At 31.6% G+C, this 26,270-nt stretch overlaps 1 protein-coding gene across 1 annotated transcript in view; it reads right to left on the minus strand.

The window, feature by feature from the left end:
• Positions 1-8,716: 8,716 nt before the first annotated feature.
• Positions 8,717-26,270, minus strand: part of LOC109802268 (mediator of RNA polymerase II transcription subunit) — a 61,006-nt gene continuing 43,452 nt past the window's right edge. Inside the window, exons 14-21 of the mRNA XM_020363563.3 lie at positions 26,088-26,201; positions 25,879-26,004; positions 16,036-16,184; positions 13,042-13,282; positions 12,164-12,935; positions 11,113-11,294; positions 9,261-9,364; positions 8,717-9,180 (exon numbers count right to left, since the gene is read on the minus strand). Of these exons, the coding sequence (XP_020219152.1) occupies positions 8,979-9,180; positions 9,261-9,364; positions 11,113-11,294; positions 12,164-12,935; positions 13,042-13,282; positions 16,036-16,184; positions 25,879-26,004; positions 26,088-26,201 (1,890 nt within the window). The 3' untranslated portion in view covers positions 8,717-8,978. The remainder of the gene's footprint in view (positions 9,181-9,260; positions 9,365-11,112; positions 11,295-12,163; positions 12,936-13,041; positions 13,283-16,035; positions 16,185-25,878; positions 26,005-26,087; positions 26,202-26,270) is intronic.

The raw sequence follows: 26,270 nt of genomic DNA on the forward strand, positions 1-26,270 counted from the left end.
TCCTTTGTGTTATGAATTCTAGTATCATGTTGTGTTATTCACCTATCGTGTCTAGCTAGTCTCCTTGCTCTAAGGTTGTGATGTAATTGTTTCTTGTGAAAAACCAATGATGAATTGAATGAATTCTTTTTGGTAATTGTCATATTATTTTAGTGTTTTAAATTCTTATCTAAGTTAATTAGAAGTGTATGTTCAAACTCTTTTGTTTAATAGATCTCTAAATTAATAAATTATGAAAACTTGTATGATCAAACATTTTTTAATACCTAATTGAATTAATTTATTAATTTTCTTATACATTTCTACACTTTGTTTTACAAATAAACTTCTTACAATCAATTTGGAGTTTTCCTAAAGTAAAGACTGTTGAGTTCCTAGATCAAGGGTTGCTAGCAATTTCAAAAGTAAATTGGTAGCAATATTTTAGAATTTGTGAAGTTTATGCTAGGGGAATGGAGGATAATAAATCACAACTCTAGGAATTTTAATCTTTGAATCACAATCAATCTATTTCCTACTTTAATTTTTATTTTCTATCAAATTTTGACTATCAAATTTTTATCTCTTCAAACTACTAAAACAATGTAATTAGGTTAATAATTATTTGAACCTAGTTCTTTGGGTTCGATATCTAGATTTTTTCCATTGTTACTACAATGATAAGGTACGATTGTCTTTAAGTGCATTTTATACACAACACATGTGTTTAACTACATTTGCTTTAAAGGCTAAACAAAGTGTGTCTTTTGAGAAGGAGGTCAATCCATGTCCTCGACACCTAATATAGTGCCTTTTTAGACGTCATAGGTGCATAATTCATTTAGTGATGGGAAATACACACTAGACCACAAAATGGATAAGAATTACCACTTGTTAGAGTTAGTTAACTTGTTAATTTAATATGGTTAACCATATTTCATCACCCTATAACATAAGAAGGGGATTGTTGACGGACCTTGTTTTGTATGCATGTTAGTCCCTAATGATGACACTTGATGTTTGTGTACATTAGTCCAAAATAGTCGTTCCCACATGTTGTGTCTCACCAACCATACCACGTGATTAACCAGGTTGACATAGAGGTTAACTAGACAATCTATTTTTGAAGAGTAATCAATGTAACAACAAATTTTTGCTTCACTTGTTTTAAATCAAAACCTTTAGTATGAAGTTGATTTTATGAATTAAAGCAGATTGTTATGTGATTTTTATGTTAATTGAATTATGTTTCATGTGTATTTTTCGTTTCGTTATCCATTTAATTGAATTACACAATTAGCTTATTATCCATTTTTTTGACAATCATTTAACTAATTGACGCCTGGCTCTGTATGATGCTTGGCGCATGACAATTTGCATGAAGTTCTAAGGTGTCAAGCATGTATGTGACAACCTTTTTTGTAAACCTGCTTTTAATTTTTTTAATATATGAAGTTTCAACATTTGTTATTTTATTATTATTGTCAAACATTTTATATTAATTTCATTTTAGTCATATAAGTATAACACACTTCATAAAAAATGTAATATTTTAGGTACTATTTATAAAACTATAGATTTGATTTTTTTTGTTTTAATTTCAACGACTTGACCAACCGTTGTCATTGTCATTTGATGAACAAAACTAGTCATTGGACCAATTTACATATTTTTTTATTACAACTAATTTGAACCACAATCATTTTACTATTTTAGCGTTAAAGACTATATTATTGACTCAAACATTTTACTATTTCAACTCATGACTTTTTAACTTAGTGTAGTAGCAATACTAGATCAAGCAAAAAAAGTTAATTTAGCCACTGAAATTAGTGACCGAGTTTTTCTCGTCGCTAATAACGACATAATTAACGATCGAATCTGATTTGGTTGCATATTTTATTTAACGACCGAATTTTTTAATGGCCAATAATCGGTTGCTAAAATAATAGTTGTTGGTTAAAATAGCGATAGAACGGTTTCGATTGCTAAAAAAATAAAAATATTATTATTTATAATAATTTTAGCAATCAAATTAAAATCGGTCACTAAAAAAAATATTATTATTTATAATAATTTTAGCGACCAAATTAAAATCGGTTGCTAAAAAAATAAAAATATTATTATTTATAATTATTTTAGCAACCAAATTAAAATCGATCGCTAAAAAAATAAAAATATTATTATTTATAATAATTTTAACGAAAAAATTAAAATTGATCGCTAAAAAAATAAAAATATTATTATTTATAATTATTTTAGGGACCAAATTAAAATCATTTGCTAAATGTAAATTTTTTTAAAAAATTTAAAATATATTTCTTTTAAAAGAAAGCAAATATAAAAATATATAATATTATTTTTATAATGATAAAAATATTAATGATAAGAAATAAAAATCATTACCCTCCCAATAAAATTAATTAATTTTTTAAAATAATACAAATTATATAATTTAAAATAGATAATAAATATATCATGATGTATTAAAAAATGAGAAACATAATGTTATAAAAGAAAATTAAATAATAATATTTTTAATTGAATTTTTTTTAAAAAAATTAGATTAATTTAAATAATAATTTATCTAAAAAATTTATTTATTTTTCTCTTGAGAAATTTATTTCTCTTTTATCATGCTTAATGTTTAATTATATTATTAGGTAAATAAACTTCTTTTCATAAATCTTATTTTATTTTAATTATTATTTTCAAAATTGACTTAAACATCTAGTTCAATTGATATAAACATGTTAGTTCCATCAAACTAAAAAATAATTGGCTTATATAAGGATTAATAAAAATTTATCAAACAAATCTAAATTTGATAAAAATATAATTAATATTCCATTAGTTTAACAAATAAAAATTATAAAATAAATTATATATATAAATATATACACCAATAACACATGAGATCAATTACTTAAAATACGTATACCATCTATCTTTGATTATACTCGTACTACTTTGAGGTAAATATCGTTTCTTTGAGGAGACATGATTCTATTATTATATATGAATATGATCTCATCATGGGAAACTAATTCAACAACAACCATATTTTGAAATATTTTTATTTTTTTTAATGATAAATTAATTTTTAATATAAAAATATTTATTTAAAATGTATCTAATTATACATATATATTTTAAAATTATATTAATTAAATATGTATACAATAGTTTATCTTAAAAATCAATTCATTTAGACATTATAAAATATTTTATTTTAAACATCAATTAAATAATACCTTGCTACTTATAATTTATTTAAATATTTTTAAATGAATATTACATTAACTCCATTAATTATTTTAATCCTTGTCTTTAATTTTATTATGTATAAAAATTATTTACCTAATATATTTAAAATTATTTTCATGAATCTTATTTTATTTCAATTGTTATTTTAAAAGTTAAACTTAACCATTCAATTCAATTGATATAATCGTGTTAGTTTCATTGTTTAAAAGCAATTGACTTATATAAAAATTAAGAATTTGTGAAACAATTATAAAATGAAATATTTTTTAGTAATTTAAAAAAATTATTATCTTTTGATTTTAATTTACTCAAAGATATTCATAGTATTTAACTTATGATATATACACCTCCTTTTTATTACAATTACATCTCCTTTGTTTAAAAAGGTTAAAATTGCTGACAATAGAGCTCGAATTCACACACATACTTACGTAGAGAAAATCTTAAGTCTTCCCCCTTAACTAATTGGGCAAACTACCCACTTGTTCTTTTTGATCAATTTTTAATACATCACAATGTATTTCCTTGCTTTTTTCTTTATTAAACAGAATATGTGACCGTTTTAATGGAGTTTTTTTATTCGCACATTTATTTTAAAGTTTCGTGTTGAAATAAAATCCCAACACAAATTAACATATTTTATAACTAATATCTGGTTTTAAACTTGATGTGAAAATATAATGATATAACTTGATAAGATTTTAAATTAGTATTTTATTAATGGTTGATAATTAGAAAATAAAACAAGGATAAATACATTTTTTGAATTTTATATCTTAGATTTAAGATGAATAAATATATTAAGTTAATTAATAATTTATTTAAAATGTTAAAATTGAATTTATAAAAATAATATTTTAAAAGAGAAGAGTTATAATAACACCGGTGTAACTTTTACTAAGTATTACATCACCCAATAACGTTATATATTAATTTGAATTTTATAAATTCAACCGTTAGATTGAAATTTTTTTACTCTTAGATCATATATACAAAATTTTATATAAATTCAAGATGATTTGATACTTCATTCTTGTAAAATAAAATTGACGTAATATATACATTTCAAAATATACTAAAATATGAGCACTTTGATTACCTTCAAGTTATTGTTCAATTTTAACAAAACTTGATATAAACATATAAAGTTATATGAACTTTCAATCTGACGGTTGGATTTATAAAATTCATATTTAATATAAAGTTATTGAGCAGTGTAATACTTAGTAAAAGTTATACCATTGTTATTATAACCCTTCTCATTTTAAAATATAAAAATTATTATTTAAACTTTTAAATTTATAATAAATAATTTAAATTGTATCATAATATTAATTTTAAATAGAAATAAGCAGATTGTTAATTATAAAAATAAGTATATATATAAATAAAAATTAATTAAATATAATATAATAATTATTATTAGTAATATAATTATTATATATATTATTATATATTATAACGGTTTGAACATACCAAAATGAGAAGGATCCAAGGATAGTATAAGTTGAGATTGTTTAGTTGAGGATGACTTAAATAAATTAATTTGTACTACATATACCAACAACATGCATCTGCTTTTCGGTAGTTTATCTCATCAGAACTTCACAGTTAAGCGCGTTTGACTTGAAGTAATATAGGGATGGGTGACCTTCTGGGAAGTTTCCCAAAAATTGTGTAATTAAGGGCAAAACATGCTGAAAAGTGAAGTATTGTGAAATAGAATTCTTGAGAGGCCAAATATGAGTGGTTCGTAGCAACCGAATTTGCGACGTCTATAAAATTTAATAAAATAAAAAATAAATCTTTAGCGACCGATTTATTCAGTCACTAATTTGGTCCCCATACACATCAGTGACCAAAATCATTGCAATCATTTTGCGACCAAAATATTCAGTCGCTAAACAGCGACCGAAAATTTTTTGGTTGCTATATAACTTTGTGACCAGGGTTTTTGCAACTACTTAAATTCGATCTTTAATTCAGTCGCTATGGTAAATAATGACCGATTTTAACAATTTAGCGACTGATTTTAGTAATCACTAAATACCATTTATTTTGTAGTGAAATAACAAACTAAAGATCTTACTTATAACAAAATCACAAAACAAGAGCAAAATTTTCATACTCGATCATCTCTATCATCATAATCTTGTTCATCACCTTCATTATCTACATCATTTATTCCCTTATCCAACCTTCATCATCTACATCATTCCAAGCCACCTTAGTATGTTATAGTTCATGCTTCAATAAATATCGATATCAAAATCTCCTACTTTGCATTTTTGCCAAGGTTGAAAGGAATCTTTCACTAAAGTTGTCTTTCATTTTTTAGACCAGGATGCTTTCAAGGCCATCCTACAAAATACACATCATAATAATAAAAATTACATCCAAAACGTTAAAAGACTATTTAGGACATAAATTATGACATATACAAAGTCAATCATCCTTCTCAATTACTTATATATCACATTATACAATTAAAATACAACAAACATTCTTGGGTAAATGTTCAACTAATCACTCATCCTTCTCATTTAACCATAATCAAAATACACATCATCATAATATAAAACTAACGATCACAAGTAAATGATCAATTAACTATTCATCCTTCTCATTTAATCATATATCATATTTCACAAAATCAAAATATAAATTGCAAACAATCAATAGGTAAATGATTAGCTAACCACTCATCATTCTCATTTAACCATATATCATAACACAACAAATAAAAATGCAAATTACAAACAAACAATTGTAAATGCTCTACTAATCATTCTTCCTTCTCATTTAACCGTATATAAGAATACACAAAATCATATTATAATATAAACTACAAACACACATTTTTTAATTTTCAACTAACCATTCATCCATTTCATTTAACCAAATAATAGGAAACACAAAATCAAAATATAAATTACAAACAAACACATGTAAATGCTCAACTAACCACTCATCCTTCTCATTTAACTACTCATGTGTAATTTAACCATATATCAAAACACATAAAATCATAATATAAATTATAAACAAACACATGTTAATGCTCAAATAATTACTAATCCTAATAAAACATAGACAAGTGAAATAGACCTACCCCTAATTTTATTTTTTGTAACAATTTTTATGATAGTTTTAAATGAATTATTTGTTAGGTTTATTTTGTCAATATGTTTAATGGTGATATATTTTTTTATCAAGAAGAGAATTATATCTTGTTTTATCTATCATTTACGGTATTTGCATACATAACTCCACATTGGTTGATATTATCCACTTTGAGATTAATCACTCATAGTTTTTTTTTTATTACCCAAAAGGTCTCTAGCCAATGAAGTATATGTGTTTTATAAATTCTTATCTTTCCTTGTTTCTAATGATGTGGGACCTTATTTGTATCTCAACAATCCCCCTTAAAACAAAGGACTTAACCTCCCATTTAGTGGAATCTAACTTATGGGGTTATTGGTTGTTTACAAAATCCAACTAGACTTTCACACCATTGTTAACTATTAGGGTTATTTTGTTTGTTTGATGGGGACATATTTTTCTCAAGGGGAGTGATAAGCACTATCGAGATACTATTAAATCAAACTAGTTTCCCCTTACATTTTGAAATATAGGGAACCATAGGTCAAAATACAAAGGCAACAATCATTGAACATGAATTTTATGATGTGAATTAACAAGGGAATTTTTGACAAACAATTTAAATACAATGCTAAATTACAAAAATTTAATTGAATTGAATTCTAATCGAAGAAATATGAATTCAAGAAGACACACATTGCGGTCTCAAAGAATAATCCAAATTTTACCATCTAAAAATTAATTCGAATGAAGAAACAAAGAATGCAATCACATTCTGTGAAAATTCACCGCAAACGCAAAGACAATCGCAATTTGAAATTCTTTGTTTAAATTCAATCCGAATTGAATCTAATTTAGTGTTTTCAGAGGTTCGCATTCAAAAACGAAAAACAAAATTGAAATTCTAATAAAAGAAAAGTCATCACAACTATTGAATTCTTGAATCGGTAGAATGAATTTAGCCAAACATCATCATCAAGATGTAACAAAAATTCATGTAGAGAAGAACAGAGCATAAAATTCGGATAGAGAAAGACAAATGAGAGTGAGAAAATTTTGAGAAACTTCTAAGAGAAGAAACTCAAATTCTGAAAAATAAGGTATATAATATTAAGTGTACATGTGTTACACTTATTTATACACTACACTAATGGGCCTAATCAAAGTAATTAAAGTTCTAGCCTATTAAATCAACTAATTACATCACTACACAAATCCTAAGAAAATATTATGCAAGGTTGCAACTTTCAATGTACTTTTGGGTCACTTAACATCCAAACTGACCTATGCTCTCAATAGAGAAGTTGTAAAGCTCTCTCTTATATTTTCAAGGACACCAAGAATGTCTAAATCCGATATTGAGAGTTTCAGATATGACCTGCACAAGAATAAAGTATAAAAATGAATTAAATTACAAAAATTAATAAGAATTTACAATCATCACTAACTAAACTCACTAATACAAGTCACATTTAATATATCAATTATTTACACTAGCTAAATCCACTAACTAAACTCACTAATATATCAATTGTTATATCTTGATATTTTATTTGTTACTTGAAGTGTTTGCAAATAACTCCACATTAATTTGATATTATCAACTTCGAGATTAATACATCATAGTTTTGCTTTTGATCTTTAGCAAAAAGACCTCTAACCAATTCTTATTTTTTTATTTTTTTATAAATTTTTATTTTGGCTAAAGACCTCTGACCAATTCTTATTTTGGTATTTTTTATAAATTTTTTATTTTGATCTTCAAGATTATCAACTCCTTATGTTTGTATATTTTATAAATTCTTATATTTTCACTTGTTCTATGTTGGACTTTATTTGTACCCCAACATTATTCAAATGAATTATTTAATAAGAAAAATAATAAAATAATGTTGACTGATTTTGTCCTTATTTAGATGTCTATGGGATATAAATTACTTGCTGGATGTCCAAATTTCGGTACTCAATGATATTTTGCTTTGATCTTTAGTTTAAGTTAGATTACTTTTTTTATAAAAAAAAAAACAAATTTACACATAAAAAAAATGGGTGTTACACTGTTGATATACATGAAATGAAATTCACGTATAAATTATGATACAGCATCGTAAACTTTGCAAGTTCTCCCGGTCCAACCACTTGTGGCGAGTATTTATTTATTTATTTATTTTCCTAAGATTTTGTTGGTGGCAATGCCACCTTTCTGCGTCCCAACATGTGACTCGCAATGAACTCACCACTACAGCAGGTACCTTCAACCAGGCAACGCATAAAAGCAGAAAGTGGATACAATGTTAAGCGGTGACATATTCATACGCTTTTCTGATTAGACCCCACACTATTGTATTCATGATAAGAAGCTCAATTGATATGCAACATATTCATACGCTTTTCTGATTCAATTTTGGGGGAATTGAATCAATTTATATACAACTCTTGAATTTTACAATTTCTAAATGTTGTATACTCGTATCCCGATAGAAATCTACAAGACTACAACCAAGTGATTATACAGAAAATATAACCGGAAGAAACCACAATAAAAAATATTCCTCTATAGTCTATACCATTTTTCAACTGAAAATATAACTGTGCTGGTTTCTTCAGAGTATGTAATACTCTCGCACCTAAGTTGGATTCTGGACTAACTTGGGATGAGATGCCGCATAAACAGAGGAATGAACATCAGTATTTAGGTGTGCAAGCAAATGTTGAATGTCTGGACGTAAACTCTCTGATGCCCTTCCAATGAGAGCCAAAACCTCTGGTCGTGGTTTGCTGCTAGCCTGCACAGGCGCTCCCTGTCCCTCATAATGGACGACATGATGGCTGAAAACCAAGTGGTAAAAGATAAGGATTTCAAAAATTGTTTATAAGATCTTATGCTTTATAAAAATCATAACACTTACAGGAAGTCAATGATATCTGCTATGTCTGATGCGTCAACGGCAATAGGTGTCTGGGAATTTTTCCCAAATACATCCACTAATATGCTTAGTAGTGATGAAAGGGTCTGTGACAATTTCAGGGGAGAAGAAAACCATTAATACCCAAAATTTTAGTCAAGCTATCAATGTTCCAATAAATCATCCAATAGGGCTTTAAGCAGTGCTTCCTTGACTTATTATTTTATGTTTTGTTTAAGTACTATGAAATTTAATTATTAAAAATGATTAATGCATTAATTTTGAGTTATTTTTATTTAAGCTTATATATATATATATATATACATATACATATATATAATATTATAACAGCAGTCAACCTGCTATCCCACTTTTGGGTCAGTCGCTCTACTATCTGGGATTGACAACCATGAGTAGTATTTATGACTTGGAAATAATGAATCCCCACGGGCATGTAAAATTCAGATTCTACATAGCTTTGTTCTCAACGTCAAAGTATTGAATACCAAACTGGAAAGGTCCTGATCCTGAAAGAGTTCAGGGCTATCTTATGGCTTAATCAAATAAAAGACAAAATGGGCTGGGCTTGAGTCAAGATGATTGTTGTGCGTTTATGGAACCCGTCCAGGGAGCCTATTTGACGCATTGGGCGATTTGCATGGTGAGACCAATCTGGCATCATTTCCTGCAAATATGAGGACATGATACTTTATTCCTTTTGGATAATTGGGGCGACTGGTTGCATGCTAATATGAAGCCCACAACTGGTTCTGTGGATTCCAATTGGGGCTTATGTTTGGGGTCATGTTGGACACGCTTTAGTGGGGTAGGAATGAATTAATATTTCACAATAATAGGTGGCAGCACTCCCAGGTTATCCAAAGGTTCCGCATACCTTGCACGTCATATTGGCTGCCCCAGATTGCCAGGAGTCTAGCACTCTGCTGTCACAGTATAATCGAGAATGCTTAATCAGGTGGAAGCACCCTGAGCCACTAGAATTAGCAGTTAATTGTGAGGTTTTCGTGAATAATGTTGGAGGTGTAGATTCTTGTGGAGGTGTAGAGAGGGGTGAGAATGGGACTTTCCTCTGGCATTTCCACAAATTTCAGAATTTGTTCTATTCACCAAACAGAATTATGGGGGGGATCTTTCATGGCGTAATGATTGTCTGGAGAAGAAGCTTTAGAAAACAACAATTTACTTGGACTATCTGAATGCAATAAAGTTGTTGACAAAGGGCTGTTGTACGTCTCATCCAGGATACAACTTGATGTTGCTCCTCCTTATTTGTAAGGCCTTGAGGGTGAATAGTTGCTATATTGCTTTACCTAGAGGCTTTAAGTCTTTGATAATAACATTCTACCAAAATAAATAAAAAGAAGCAGAACAGAATATTGGAATCTGAAGAATGGAGATATGTTTACACCTAATGAAGAGTGTCATTTATTTTTTCAAAAGCATGGTAATGGAGGAAATGGAGAGGATCTTTTTCCCTGAAAGAGTGGGTAACAGCATTTACCAATCAATAGACAATTAATTGTAACATTGTCAGAAGAGAATAAATAGGGACTGTTCAGTATACAATTAATTGTGAAGGTCGGGAGAAAATAAATAGGGATCACCCAATAAACAATCGGTTAGAGAGGAGAAAATAAACGCTTATCAGGGAAGGATTTGATTAGTGGGACAGTCCAGGTCTCTAGATTAATTGGGTGGAAGTTCATTTTCCAGTATTCTTCGTTTTCCTCAGATCTTGCATTTATATTGAATAAAATTCCATCTATCTTCACAAGTTATGATCCAGTTCTATCAGAAGTTTTCTTAAGATCGTAGAATTGAAGATTTTATGTACCTTATTGAAAAGTGCATGAGCATTGGCAAGTTTTGGAAGGAGTGGTCCCATTATACGGAATGCAATCCTCAACATTGCGACTGATGTTACTGGCCGAAGTTGCTTGATAATAGCATTGGTCCCTTCAAGCCATTCTTGAGGGAGGTTACTGAAGAAAGAATGAAGCAATGCCACCACATTCCCTGTGATTACACATAAGATCAAAGTTCCTTTCAGGCACAATTAATGGAAGCAGTATACTCTATACGACTGAGCATTAAAGATAAAATAGAGCAACATACTCTCTCCAATACATTATTTACTATGGAATGAAATTTATTGGGAATCATGAAATTGAGTGAGTCTCCCTATTTTGAGTCTCTTGATTTTGTAATTCACTAATTCTCAACATATCTCAGTATATAGTAAAGAACCTTTTCGAAAGGGTGTGTTAAAAAGAGTGTCACTATCTAGCAATCCTCATCAAAGTAATATACACTTTAATTTCCATACAGATGCTAACTGATAGTGTAGTACTAAAACCTAGTAATCATCCACAAACAAACGATTAAACTATTATGGTAAATAAAGTGTTTAGAAACCAAAAAGAGAATTTTATAATCAAAGTTAGAGCCATATTCTTTTAATTCTTCACTTTCTCAAGTCATTAAAATAAATTTCAAAAAAATATCTTCTAGAACTTCTACCCTATTGATTGGTCACACTTCAGTTGCCATAGACTTCATTTTGGGCAATTAACATGTTTTTAAAATCTACAATTGTCCTTTACCCTAACTTGTATCTTCCTTTATTTTCCCCAAACAAATCAAACAATATATCTTGATACATTCATAAAATTTCTGAGCCACAAATGTTGACATGCCAAAATTGCAGCTTATCTTTGCTTCATAAAGCAGATTCTTTTAGTTGGATATAAGCCATCAATATTCCAGATAAAGAAATACACAAGACACATTTTTTAGCATCGAAGACAGATTAATGGCAATTAAAAATCTAATGGATAATTGTAGCAAGCAGTTTTCTAGTAAACAACTTCTCTGCAAAACCATACCAATGGCTGTGGAGGTATTGTCCTGTGCAGCCCATGTTGGATCTAACAAAGCATAGCCAACGGCAGAGTCTATTTCACCAAGCGACCTTGTTCCATCCTTAAGCCACCAGTTCTCTTTTATAATACGCGTTGTTTCCAAGTAAAGTTGTGAGTGAAAATCAGATGGAAGCTGAGCCAGCAGGAGGCCACAAGCTTGAATTAACAAGCAAGACAGTTGTTGACTTGTATAACCACTTCGAGATGCAAAATTAGAGGTATTTATTCCAGAAACTGTAGGAGTTGATCTGCTTGCACCTAAGGAATCTGTGCTTCCCCCTGAAGGTGATGTTGGCAATACTGAACCCTGCCCTACACTATTTGAACCACCATGGAGAGCATTGCTGGACTGGATCAAGGTTGGTTGTATATTAACCACAATTTGAACAAGTGATTGTACTATCTGAGAGGCAGATACGGGAAGGGAAAGTATTTCAATAACTGCAGTCTCAAGAACCAACTGAGTGTATGTGCCAGGATCCTGAATTTGGTAAAATGCCTTTTGGCCCTCCGAAGCATTTGCTGGACCAGACTGAGATACTGGAGGCTTGCTTTGTGCAGTACGCAATGTATTGTTTGATGCATCTCCTATAGATCCAGATTTTGAATTGTTATGTAATGGAGGAATAACATTATTCACTATTCCCAGTAACAGAGTCGTAAAATAATCCAAAGGAGGGCACATGACAGGATTTGTCAAACTTATTTGTTGTGGGAATGACTCTGAAAGGGGAATCTGAAAGAAAAACAGGATCAATAATTGTTGCAGAATAATAACATTTTCATGTTAAATAATTCAAGGAAAGACAAGAAAGCTAACAAGCAAAAATGAAGTTTGTTACCTTACTGATGTCAAGTACATTGAGGATTCGAACAATGAGCTTTCCAGGAAGATGACCATAGAAGTATGCAAGTATATCACGGACAAATGTAAATCTTAGAGGATAATAAGCAAGCAATGGAGAATACATGGCTAATAGTCTTTCTGCTGTATCCATTGCATCATTTTCGATAAGTCTATAAATGATTAAGGGGATGACTGGAAGCAAACGTGCTGCAATATCATCAAAGAACACTGGATACCTGGAAAGTTTGTTGCAGGCAGCATCAGTCCATGCAATTTCCAGAGTGAGGGCACAGGAAGATGCGTTATATCCCAACAGTACATACCAAATAAAAAATCTAAAAAAACACACTTAAAGAAAATTTGTTAAGGCTGCTTTATATTTCTCATTTCAAACAAAAATATTGGATGCACTAACGAGAATGGAATTGATAATTAACATTATACAATTATTTTCTTATCCAGAAGGATTTTGGGAATGTTTTTGTAAGTTACAATTCAAAATTTAGATACGACCTATTCAGTATTTACAATATTCTTAGTATTACCATGCTAAGTTACTACTTATTAGTTGAATCATATTAAATTCTATGTGTATTTTGGTTCTCCCAATTTTCAGTTTGAACACCCAGTGTGTTTGTCGTACATTCATTAGTTATACTGTAAAGTAAACTAAAATACTAAATGTCAGTAAAAAGGGAGGATTTGGGTGTAGTAGAGTTAGGGTATTGAGCATTAGTGGCTACTGTCTTCTTATTAGCTTTATTTTATTCTTTATTGATTACTTTGAAATTTCTCTTTCACTTGTGGGTACAGACCTACTTTGCTCTGTCAGTTGAACTGTATTAATTGTCAGTGTTTATTTTCTTCTCTTTTATGTTTGCACCACCTGGTTACAGTAACTTATAAGAGAATTTGAATTTTGGGTTCTATCATTTGTTCATTACGTAAATCCTTCCAATTTATCATTCATTTACAAATAGAGATCTATTCCTTCCATCAATTCTTTCCAAGGTAGGTTCGAAGAAAAAATAAAGCATTATTTTCATTATATTAGTGTCATGTCTTATTCTTACATTTAGGATATTAATCCCATATTCCAAAGCCTTATAAACCCAACACTAGAATTCCATACTTCTAATGTTGGACATATGTGCACTAGCTGTTTGACAAGTTTACAGCGAACACTTCAATGTCACATCACCATTCGTGCTGGCTCATTTGCATCTGAGATACATGGTAGAAAGATCTGATACCAATCACTAAGAACCTTAGGAGAACCACCACAAAAGCTAGTTATTGTAGGTGGAGAACCCAAGCCTTAAAACCCAATACTAGAATTCCATATATCCAACGTGAGACTCAAGTCCCGTACTTTGCAATTGGATGCTAACAAATTTCCACTAATTGATTTCTAGAGAGGAAAAGAGGTAGGACAAGGCTTTACACTTTACAGTGGTACACAGTATTCATGCTTATTTGATGTACAAGATTCGAAAGAAACACCAGAATTTTCGAGGATGAATCTTTCCCAGGATTGTGTTGTTCTGACACTTTAGAGGAAATTCGGATCCTCTCCATTTCTTTAGTATCTATTTCTTCCATTTCCTAAAGTTTTGGAAAAATGAATAAAATGAAGATGATACATATTTTAGAGAGAGTAACATTTATGCTCTCAAAACTTTAGTAATGAAAGAAATGGAGACGATCTTTACTCCTTTAGAGGGGCTGGCAGGATTTGATTATCAATCATCACCATTTTCTTACTTTTAACTTTGATTTTAATTTCTGTTTTTACTTAAAAAATTCAATCTTGTACCAAGACATTGAAATTCTGTCCTCTTATTATTAATTTATTTTATTTTATTTAAACAAATTCTAAAGAAAAGGACACAAGATCAAGCAACTCAATTGCAAAGAAAAAAATTTCAGCTTCTTTGCTACTCCCTCCATTCCTAATCTTTGGTTGCTTTAGCAATTTATTTTTGTTTCAAAATTTTGGTTGTTTTAGAATTCCATATGTAATTGTGCATTTTCTTCCATTTATATCCTTATAATGGTGGAGTATTTACGACCGCTCTCGAAAGAGTATTAATATTTTTTATTTTTACATAATGGTAGAGCATTAATTCTATTTCTTAGTGGAATTTGCATTGAAAAAGTAGTTGGAAATAGAAAAGAAATTTGTAAAACAATAAATGAGGATTAATTGATCTAAAGTTGTATAAATTAAATAGGCTTAAATATGTTTTTAGTCCTTTAAATTTAGGATAAATTTGTTTTTGATCCTTCAAATTTAAAACTATTATTTTTAGTCCCTATAATTTTTAAAAATCTTGTTTTAATCCCTTAAGCCACTAATAACAGATCTGAAAGTGACAAATTGAAACAGTTATACAATATCAGTTGATTTAATGTGATGTTTTCACTAACAGGGATACTAATAGGTAAATTTTTTGCATCAATATTTTACAGATTCCATGACAAAATTTGAGTATAAGGACTAAAACAAGATTTTTTTGAAATTACAAGGACTAAAAACAACACTTTTAAATATGAGGGACTAAAATCGAAGTTACCTTAAATTTGAGGGACTAAAAACATATTTAAACCTATTAAATATTTCTTAATTTGTGTGCAAAAGCCTTAAAAAACCAAAGATTAGAAATGGAGGGAGTAGAGATATATATTAATCCATTGTTATCATCAATGATCTCGTGTTTCTGTTCATTCTTTTCTTAATGTTTCAGCACTAATAAGAGCATTTATAGATCTCCAATCATTTATTTCAAGAACAGATAAACTTGTGAATTCTAAGAAAGATATACAGATTATAGGCTCCCTTGCTGGTGCCATAAATAAGTCTATATTGATTTGGAAGTTCCATTTTCATGTTCTTTTCAACCACAAATTCCACAACGAATCAACTAAAAGAGTATGCTCAATCTAAGCAAAAATGACATGGTTTTTTCATTGTTTTAATAGAATGTACCTATCCTTCCATGCAAGGTGATTTCCCAGAGCCTTTTGTAGCTCAACCCGCTTGAATATTCCTGAGTATAGCCAATGTTCAGGGTGCCCACGAGTTAAGCAAAAGAGTTTTACTCTTTGCTGAAGCTCTTGCCTATCAAGTAGACTAATCTGCAATTATTGCCATAACATTATTAATCTTCATATAAGAAAGGAACAGAAGCTCAATTACCCCCACTATATAATTCTAATACATATGATTACGTAGCATTTCTTTCATGTACAGATCCTGATATATATATACACACACACACATATATATATATATATGTATATAGTAAATATCATAGATATTTAGGAGATCAAAAATATCTCTAAATATCTTTATATATTTGTTTTCCTATTTCTTTATTATTGTTATTTCCTTTTTAAGCATAGCCATTTACCTTATAAAAAGGGAGATTAATGAATGTACAAAATACACAATTAATATCCATAAATAGTTTATTTTTTTCCAACTTGGTAACAGAGCTCCCGATCTTCAGAGTTTTGTTTCCGCTATTCAATACCGGTGTTATTGTCAGTCAGTCACCATTATCACCTACAAGACCAGTTGTTGGACCAGGATGTGTAACTTCCCTTTGCCTGTTAGAAATTAAAAAAAACCTTTGTTCTTGCACAGTTCATCATGCACTGTTTATTGCCACTGTTCATGTCTTACTGTCATAGACAGTCTTTGTGCACCTACAAGACCAGTTGTTGGACCAGGATGTGCAACTTCCCTTGCCCGTCAGAAATTAAAAAAACTTTGTTCACGCACAGTTCATCGTGCACTGTTTATTGCACTGTTCATGTGTTACCGTTATAGACACTCTGTGCGGTACTGTTCACCAATGCTGTTCATACAGTGCAGTTTATCAGCACTGTTAACCAGTACTGTTCATCAACACTGCTCACTTGTACTGTTCACCGGGATATTTGAATCTTCATCAAGGAGGAAGAAGATTGTTTCCAAACCCTCTTTGGTTCTGTTAATATTCAGAGAGAAGCTATAGAGAATGATTCAAAGAAATTGTATATTGACTTGTGTTATTAATGCACTAACCAAAGGTATATAAAGGAGGGATACAAGGGTTGTGTTGTAACAGAATACTTACAAGTTATGTAACAGAACCTGATCAGAAAACTAACTAGAGAATGATACAGTACCGCGGCCAGCACACCCATTCTAACTATACTCCAATAAACCCCCTCAAGCTGGAGGTGGCTGCAGCTTATCACTGCAGGTAGACACCTGCAACTTGTCTCTTAGAAACTGAAAACGAGTTGGAGAGAGAGCTTTTGTCAAAATGTCAGTACCTTGTTCTTCATAGAGGGTATGTAAAACCTTCAGGCTTTTGTTCATAACCTTTTCTTTGATACAGATATCTAATTCCATATGCTTTGTATGGGCATGAAAAATAGATTGTGGGATAGAGCCACAGTGTTCATGTTGTAACAGTACTTGCACTTTGAGTTCTGTCAACAAGGTTTGAACCCATAGAACTTCAACAACTGTGGCAGAAAGACAACGATATTCTGTTTCAGTGCTGCACCGGGCTACAACAGTTTGTTTTTGGACCAAGATAGGGGATTAGGACCAAAAAAGATGCAAGCCCAATTTGCATTTGAAAATGCAGTAAGCTGCAAAGGAACATAAGAGATGCTGCTTGCAGAAGTAAGCCATGATTCAAAGCACCCTTTAGCTAACATAAAATGCGTTTAACTGCTGTCCAATGAGACTCCAAAGGAGCAGACATAAACCGAAAAACCTTGCTATCCGAGAATGAAAGTTTGGGATGAGTAATTGTTGCATACTGTAGTGAGCCCAGTACAGTTCTGTATAAAGTTGGATCAGTGACTTCAAATCCAGGAGGCTGCTACATATATACCTCTTCTTCTAAGAGACCATTTAAGAAGGCATTGTTACATCACGTTGCCTCAAAGGCCATTTATGAGTGAGAGCTAGTGTTTAAATAACTAGTAGGGGGCACTTGGTAGGGGTGAAGTTTTTTCATACTCAGGAATCATCTCCTACCATCTACAAATCCTGAAAATCATGATTCCCGGGAATAGTTAAAATTTGTTTGGTTACCCATAAAAGTTCTTAGGAATATTCAAACATAATTCTTAGGAATTAAAGATTTTCATGTTTGGTTACAATAGTATATTCCTGGATTTATAAATATTATTTACAAAAATATTCTTTACTAAAATAAATTCATTATATATATTTATTTACTTAAATCTTATTACAAATATGATAAACTATTTTAAAAAGTTGAAAAGTTATTAAAATCATTTAAATACAGAATTCAACAAAAACTAAAAAAGGAAAAAGGAAAAGAAAAATGCAACATTATAATTAAGAAGAATAAAAATATATTATTTTATTTCATTCAAATAAAAAAAATAAAAGTGTTAATAAATATCATTAAAATGTATAAACAAAATATATTTTAATAATATTATTAAAATTGACTAGATCAAGAAATAATGAGATATAAGAAGAGAGAGAGAGAGAGAGAGAGAGAGAGAGAGAGAAATAAAGATACGGGAGGGAGTGAGAGAAGGGAGGGGGAGAGCGAGGGGGAGAGGGGGAGAGAGAGAGGGAGAGAGGGGGAGTGAGAGTGAGAGACAAAAGGCGAGAAAGAGAGGGAAAAAGAGAAATAGAAGGAGCGAGAGAGGGAGAGGAAGAGAGGAAAAGAGAGGGGGAGTGAGACTGAGAGAGAGAGAGAGAGAAAGAGGGAGAGGAAAAGAGAGGGGGAGTGAGAGTGGGACAGAGAGAAAGAGAGGGAGAAAGAGAAATAGAAGGAGAGAGAGATATTTTTTGTTTTAAAAAGAGATATTGGGGTCTTTTTATATACATAAAACTTTTCTCCTAACTCGGAAAAGTTGGATTTCCACGTCCCTATTGGATTTTTTTTTTTTTTTTTTGAGAGGGATAAATATGATTCCCGGAAAAGTTGGATTTCCACCCACTTCCTTTTCTTCTCTGGAACAGCAGATTTCTTGTCAATCCTTCGGTTCCCCAAGATTTCTCACCAAAGAAGATCATGAAACAGGAATACTGAATCCAGCATATGCAAAATGGGAGCAGCAAGTCTCTTACTTTCTTGGCTACCGTCGTCCATCACCACACCAATCTTAACCCGTCTCATTAGTTGTGTTCATTGTTGGCAACTTTGGGATAAGTTGCACAACCACTTTAATGCACACACACGTGCAAGATCAAGAATTCTCTAATACCATGTTAATATTCAGAGAGAATCTAAAGAGAATGATTGAAATAAACTGTATATTGACTTGTATTATTGATGCACTAAGCAATGGTATATAAAGAAGAGATACAAGGGTTCCGTTTTAACAGAATGCTTAACAGTAATGTAACAAAACCTAAACTAAAAATTAACTAAACAGAGAATGATATAGTACAACAGCACTCACTGTTGAAGTCTGCACACCCATTCTAACTATACTATAATAGATTCCATGAGTAAGTCCTTCAATTCATATGTCTTGACTATGAAAGGTAAAAGTTCCTTAAATATTTCTAGTTTTATTTCCCAAAGCATGAGTTCTTGATTCTAGGGCAACAAACCACGTAACTCCATTCCCTATACATAGTTTACAACATACAGCAGAGTACTTGACAAACAAATTATTATAGTTGCTAATGGAGATCATGTTCCTAATGTTGGATCTAGCAACATCCAACTCCAATCATCTTTGTCCATATACAATGTTCTTCATGTCCCTAAATTAGTTAATAATCTCATTTTTATGCATAGGCTTACTTGAGATTTAAATTTCTCAGTAATTTTTTTTCATTCTCATTGTGCCTTTCAGACCTCAGGGAAGACAATTTTAATTGCTAAAGGGCAGGACAAATAGTATTTTCTGCAACATAAGATAGATGACAGTATTAGAAAAATGTTGTCTTCCTGTCAGCAAGCAACCTTAGACACTTAGGTTGCTCCACAAATTTGGCTTCATCCCAAATGTCTTAGATATCCTCCATTTGGTTTACTTAAATCTTTATTTGCACACTTGTTTACAAAAGAGTCTCTTGAGTCCTTAATTGTGATATTTGTTAGGATTCTATGCACCATCGTGCATCCTTCTTATCTACAAATAATAAATATGTTTCTCCTTTTAATCTTGTCCATTCTGGTGTATGGAAACATGTTTAATATGTTCCTGGGGCAAAATATTTAGTAACTTACTTCGATGATTGTACTCATCTGACGTTGAGTTACCTTATGAAACACAAATCTAAAGTTTTTCAAATATTTGTCAATTTTTTCCATCTTGTCATAAATCAATTTAGTAAGTCTATTAAAAGAATTCGGCCAGGAAATGAAACTAAATATGTTATCTTGAGTTTTCTAAGTTTGTTACAAAGCAAAGCATTATCCATAAATTAACCTATATCATACTCCTAAACAAAATGGGGTTATAGAAAGAAAGAATCATCACCTACTAAATGTCGCTAGAGCTTTACTTTTTCAAATATTTGTCCCTAATGACTACTTGATAGAGTAGAGAAAAAAGAAAGGACTGCAAACTGAATCTGAGAAAATGATCTTTACTCATTCATTGAATATTTCTATTACACCCTATGTATATATAGGGATGTTATTACAACTAACAAACTATCCTAATAGAATACTAACTCAATTGATTAAAAATACCAATGAGCTAACTCATTGATCTTGAGCTGCTTCATGAAAAACTTGAACTTGCTTTTGAGCAACTTTCTCACTAACAAAGAAAAGATCAATTTCCATGTGTTTCATACGAGCATGAAGAGTTGGATTGTGAGCAATAGCAACTACACTCTAATAATCACAATAAATGCGAGGTGTTAAAAATTGAACACCTAATTCAATAAGAAGTGTTTCGATCCATAAAAACTCAATTGTAACTCGTGCTAGACTACGGTATTCAACCACAGTGCTAAACCAAACCACCACTTGTTTTCTAGACCACCATGAAACAAGGTTAGGAACCAAATAGATAGCAGCTCCAGACTTACACCGGTGATCATCAGGATCAGTCGCCCAGTCTACATCATAGTAGGCACGAAGAGCAAAAGAAAATGATGGCACAGCATAGTAGAGTTGAAGACCATGACTAATAGTACCCTTGAGATACCACATAATGCATTTAACAGCAACCCAATGTGCCTCTAGAGGTATTGCCATAAATTGGCAAACCTTATTAATAACATAACTGATTTTTGGTCTAGTAATGGTTGTATACTAAAGTTGTTCTAACTACTACCTATCTTATTAAGAGGTTACCTACACGTGTCTTATATGGTATTAGTTCAGTTGAACAAGTCATTTTTCTATTCTCCTCCCCTACGATTAAGTTTCCCATGCCGTGTGATTAGATGTGTTGCATTTGTTCAATCTCATAGTCCTCATTGTGGTAAGCTAGACCCTATAGTTGCCAAATGTGTCATTATTGGTTATCCCTCTAATAAAAAGGGGTAAAAGTGTTATCACCCTCAATGTCGTCGACTTTTTGTTTCAAAAGATGTCACTTTTCATGAAATAGAACCGTTCTTTGTTAGCAGTCAACTTCAAAGGTGATTATTCTTCAAGTTGAGTCTATCTTTGGAAAGAAATATGAAAGGTGAGAGAAACCCATTTTGGTCCCACAACTAATTGAATTGTTTGAACTAGAGGTGAATGTATTGAGGATGATAATGATTATGGGCAAGCTATAGATGATATAACTTGAGGAAAGGGAAGATATCATGTATCAGGTATCCTATTTTTAAGTTGTTTGTATTGATCATTTCTATGTTCAGCATTGAAGCTTTATTGCAGCCATCGATGCAATGGTTGCACCTATGTCAGTTCAAGAAGCTCCGATAGATAGAAATTGAATTAGAGCCATGAATGAGGAGATGGAGATATTAGAGAGAAACTCAACTTGGGAGGTTGTTGATAAACAAAGACAATAAAGTTGTAGAGTGCATATGGATATACACTTTGAAGTGTAAATCAGATGGGACAGTAGATCATTACAAGGCAAGATTGGTGGCCAAGGGGTACACACAAACCTATGCCATGGATTATGAGGAGACATTTTCCCTTGTAGCACAAATGAATACAATAAGAATCATTCTCTCCAAAGCCACCACTTGGGTAGGGATCTGCAACAATTTGATGTTAAAAATGTCTTCCTGCATGGAAACTTGGATGAGAAAGTCTACATAGAGATTCTCCTAGGATATGAATCTTGTGGAAAGAACAAAGTATGTAGGTTGAAAGGTCTAAAACAATCTCCCCAATCATGGTTCGGAAGATTTACTCAAACCATAAAGTCCTTGAGATATAAATAAAGTCAAGGTGATCACACTCTACTCATAAAGTCCCTTGATGGAAAACTCACCCTTCTCCTAGTGTATGTAGATGATATGATTTTCGTAGGTAATGATAAGGTAGAGAAACTAATTCTAAAAGAAAAATTAGCAACTCATTCTAAAATGAAGGAGCTGGGAAAGCCCAAGTATTTCCAAGGAATAGAAGTTGCCTATTTCAAAAAAGGCATCTTTATTTCTCAAAGGAAGTATGTACTTGATCTTTTGAAGGAGACAAGAAAATTGGGATGCAAGACCACACAAGTGCCCATTGAGCATCACAAGATTGGAAATGAATAAAGTCCACCAGTAAAGAAGTCCCAATATCAGAGATTGGTAGGAAAGTTGATATATCTATCACACAATAGGCCTGATATTGCCTATGTTGTCAGTGTGGTCAGCCAATTTATGCATGACCCCCATGAGAAACACCTTCAGGCAATTGAGAGGATTCTCCAATATTTGAAAACAAGTCCACGGAAGGGATTATTATTTAAAAGAGACGGTCCATAGTCCATGGAAATATACACTAATGTTGACTATGCAAGGTAAGTCATAGATAAAAGATCCACTTCCTATTATTGCACGTTTCTTGGTGGGAATCTAGTAACATCGAGAAGCAAAAAGCAAAATATAGAGGCTCAATCCAATGCAAAAGTTGAGTTTCGAGTATGGCACATGACATATGTAAAGGATTACAGGTAAAACTTATTCTTGATGACCTTAAAGTTATATATGAGGGTCCGACAAAGTTGTTTTGTGATAACAATTCAGCTATCAACATTGCTCATAACCCAATTCAACATGATAGAACGAAACACAAAGATTGATAGCCACTTCATCAAAGAGAAGTTGGACAGTGACCTTATAGTTACAACCTATGATGCACGGATACGATACGCGTATCGGATACGATACGTATCCGATACGGCGATACGTCAAATTTTAAAAATATAGGATACGATACGTTTAAGATACGTATTAAAAAAAATAAATTAATATATGTAAAATAGTAATTGCAAATAAATATTATTCAAAAATTAAATAAAGGTACAAATAAATTATAAAATTAATAATTTTATGCTAACATTTTTATATTTTTAAATAAATTATAAAATTAAATAAAGGTACAAATAGCACAGTAAAATATAAAAAATAAAAAAAAATGAAATGGCAATAGACTCAAAAATATTTTGCTTAGATTTTAATTGTTTTAATATTATATGCACCTTTTAATTAATATTTAAATATTTAACTTATTTTAATATTATATTTTAATATTATAATTTTATCAAAAAGCATGAAGCATGTCACTGACCGTAAAAGTGAAATATATATGCATCAAATAAGTTTTCTCCCCCAAAAGCGTAAAGCCTCCCCCCCCCAACAAAAACAAAGTCGAGACCAGAGCCCCCCCCCCCCCCAAAAAAAAACAAAGTCGAGACCAGAGCCTTAGGTTTCCATCTCACTATGCATGACCGGAAGAATAACGGAGAAAAGGAGATTATATGCTTTACCTGGGTCTGGTGTGCGGTTGTCTTCTAAGTCGGATTCGGTGCCTAAACGCAGCAGCAAATCCTATCTGGCTTTTGGAATGCAAAGTATCTCCCTCTCAAATTTGTGTTTTCTTCCTATTTTATAGTTGATTTCCGAATATTTTCGTTCTGGGAACAAATCTGAAATTTTTTTTTTTTTTTAATAAAATCACTGTGGATATGGATGAGATACGTATCTTTCACGTATCAAAACGTATCCGTATCAGATACGTATCCGATACAGATACGAGATCTGTTTTCACGTATCTGTGCTTCAGAGGTTACAACTCATATTTTCAGGGCTTCAAGTAGCAAATGTATTCACAAAGAGACTTCCTAGTGCTAGATTTCAAGAGCTTATCGACAAGTTAGAAATGATTATCAAATTGAAGGGGAGTGTTAATGGAGGAGGCCCATGGGCCAAAGGCCCAACTACTAGGGCTATGGCCAAGAGGATACATGAAGAATGGGCCCATGCTCAAGAGAAGCCCATAGTACTCTTCAGTTGGGCTTTGACTCAAGCCCAAGTAGATTAGGTTGTAGTATAGGTTTGGGCCTTTGGGCTTGTATTGTATTTTTGGGCCTTGTATTTCGGCCACCTAGGTTAGGAATTTTCATTTCATTGCCATGTGAATTTAGGGTTAATCTAGGTTAGCATGTGCATGTTCATTTGCATGTAATTAGTAGTTCATTTGGTATGCATTTCGGCCATGTGCACACATGCACAAGGTGTGACTGAAATGATGCTTAAATGAGTACCAAATTACATCCAAATGAGAGGCGCACATGTTGGTGACCGGTTTGGCACCAAAATTTGAATTTAAACATTCAAATTTTGGCGCCTAAGGTTAGTTAAACCATGGTATGGTTTAACTTAACCTTGGGTCAAGCCAAACTTGTTCACTACACTAGCTTCCCTATATATTCACTTTGGCCGGATATTGTAGCCACTTTTGGGATATTATATGAGAATTTCTTGTGCAAATTCTCCACCGAAAGTCACTCTAAGATCCTCTCTTCATCTCTACTTGAGCTTCTCTCTTTGTAGAGTTAGGATCACCAATCTTCTAACCGGAATTGGAAGGTTAACCTTGGCTACACTTGCTCCTCTTCATAGTCTCATCTCCTTGCATCAATCACAAGGAACCGAGGAGGAGTTTTGAAGCATCCATGGAGTTTCACACATGAAGACTCCATCAAGTGTTGTAAATATCATAAATATTTAGGGGATAAAAAATATCTCGACATATCTTTAGATATTCATTTCCTTGTTTCTTTATTATTGTTATTTCCTTTTTAAAGAATAGCCAATTACCTTGTAAAATGGGAGATTAGGGAATGTACAAAATACACAATTAATATACAATTTTCTTTTTTCCAACTATATATTGCATTACACAAAACATGGAAAGGGATTGATGATCGTTGCAATATTGATGATTTGTTATTTCTTTCTATAATATGTTGTTGGGATGCTCTAAGTGGTGTGCCGGTAGTTTTCATCCATTTGGATTTAAGAAAAGAAAATGATATTATTGAACATTTAAAGGGATCATGAGGAAAAATAAATCTCATTAATGAGATTACCGTTGCATGAAACCAAAATGTGAAACCTCGCTATGCAGGATCTCATTTTTTTCAGTAGGCAAAACAATTTGAGAATTGATTTTGAAATGGTTCAAAATTTAATTTTAAACTTCTGACTATGGTGAGGGAAATAGAAGGAAATAGATCTAAAGGACAAATGAATTGACTATTTACTATCAGAATCTCAGCAAGTTTGATCTGTTCACAAATTTTCTTTCTCATTCTTTTATTTAATTATTTTGGAAAGTAAGGTAAGGATGGAGATTCAGGCATGCTTAAGAGAAAAACAAAAATATACAATCATAGAGAAGAGTTTGAATGTGCATACCACAATACGCAAAGCATGTGGATCATCATCACGGTCAATAAGTGCCAGAAGCAAGATGTCCAAAGGAAGTAACTCATTTGTGCAAACAAAAAAGGCAAGGCTTACACAAGCTTTTAACAGAAGGTCCTATAAAGCGAGAGCATATGAAAAGTGTTATACAAGTACTGACCTACAGAAGTGAAAGATAAACCCACATCATAGCTATTAACCTGTAAGGAGTGTCCTTGTTGAAGCTCTATTTGCATATGATGAAGCAGAACATCCACCATTGTGTAAATGTTAGATGTCACCTCTTCCGGAGAGAATTCCCGCAGGACGCGTCCCTAGACAAATTTGGAAAACTGTTGAGTTTTTCTTCCTTATTAAATGACAGCAGTTTTAGAATTGGAAAG

Source organism: Cajanus cajan, chromosome 11, assembly GCF_000230855.2.
Source record: "Cajanus cajan strain Asha chromosome 11, NIPB_CcT2T_4, whole genome shotgun sequence".
NCBI classification, from domain to species: domain Eukaryota; kingdom Viridiplantae; phylum Streptophyta; class Magnoliopsida; order Fabales; family Fabaceae; genus Cajanus; species Cajanus cajan.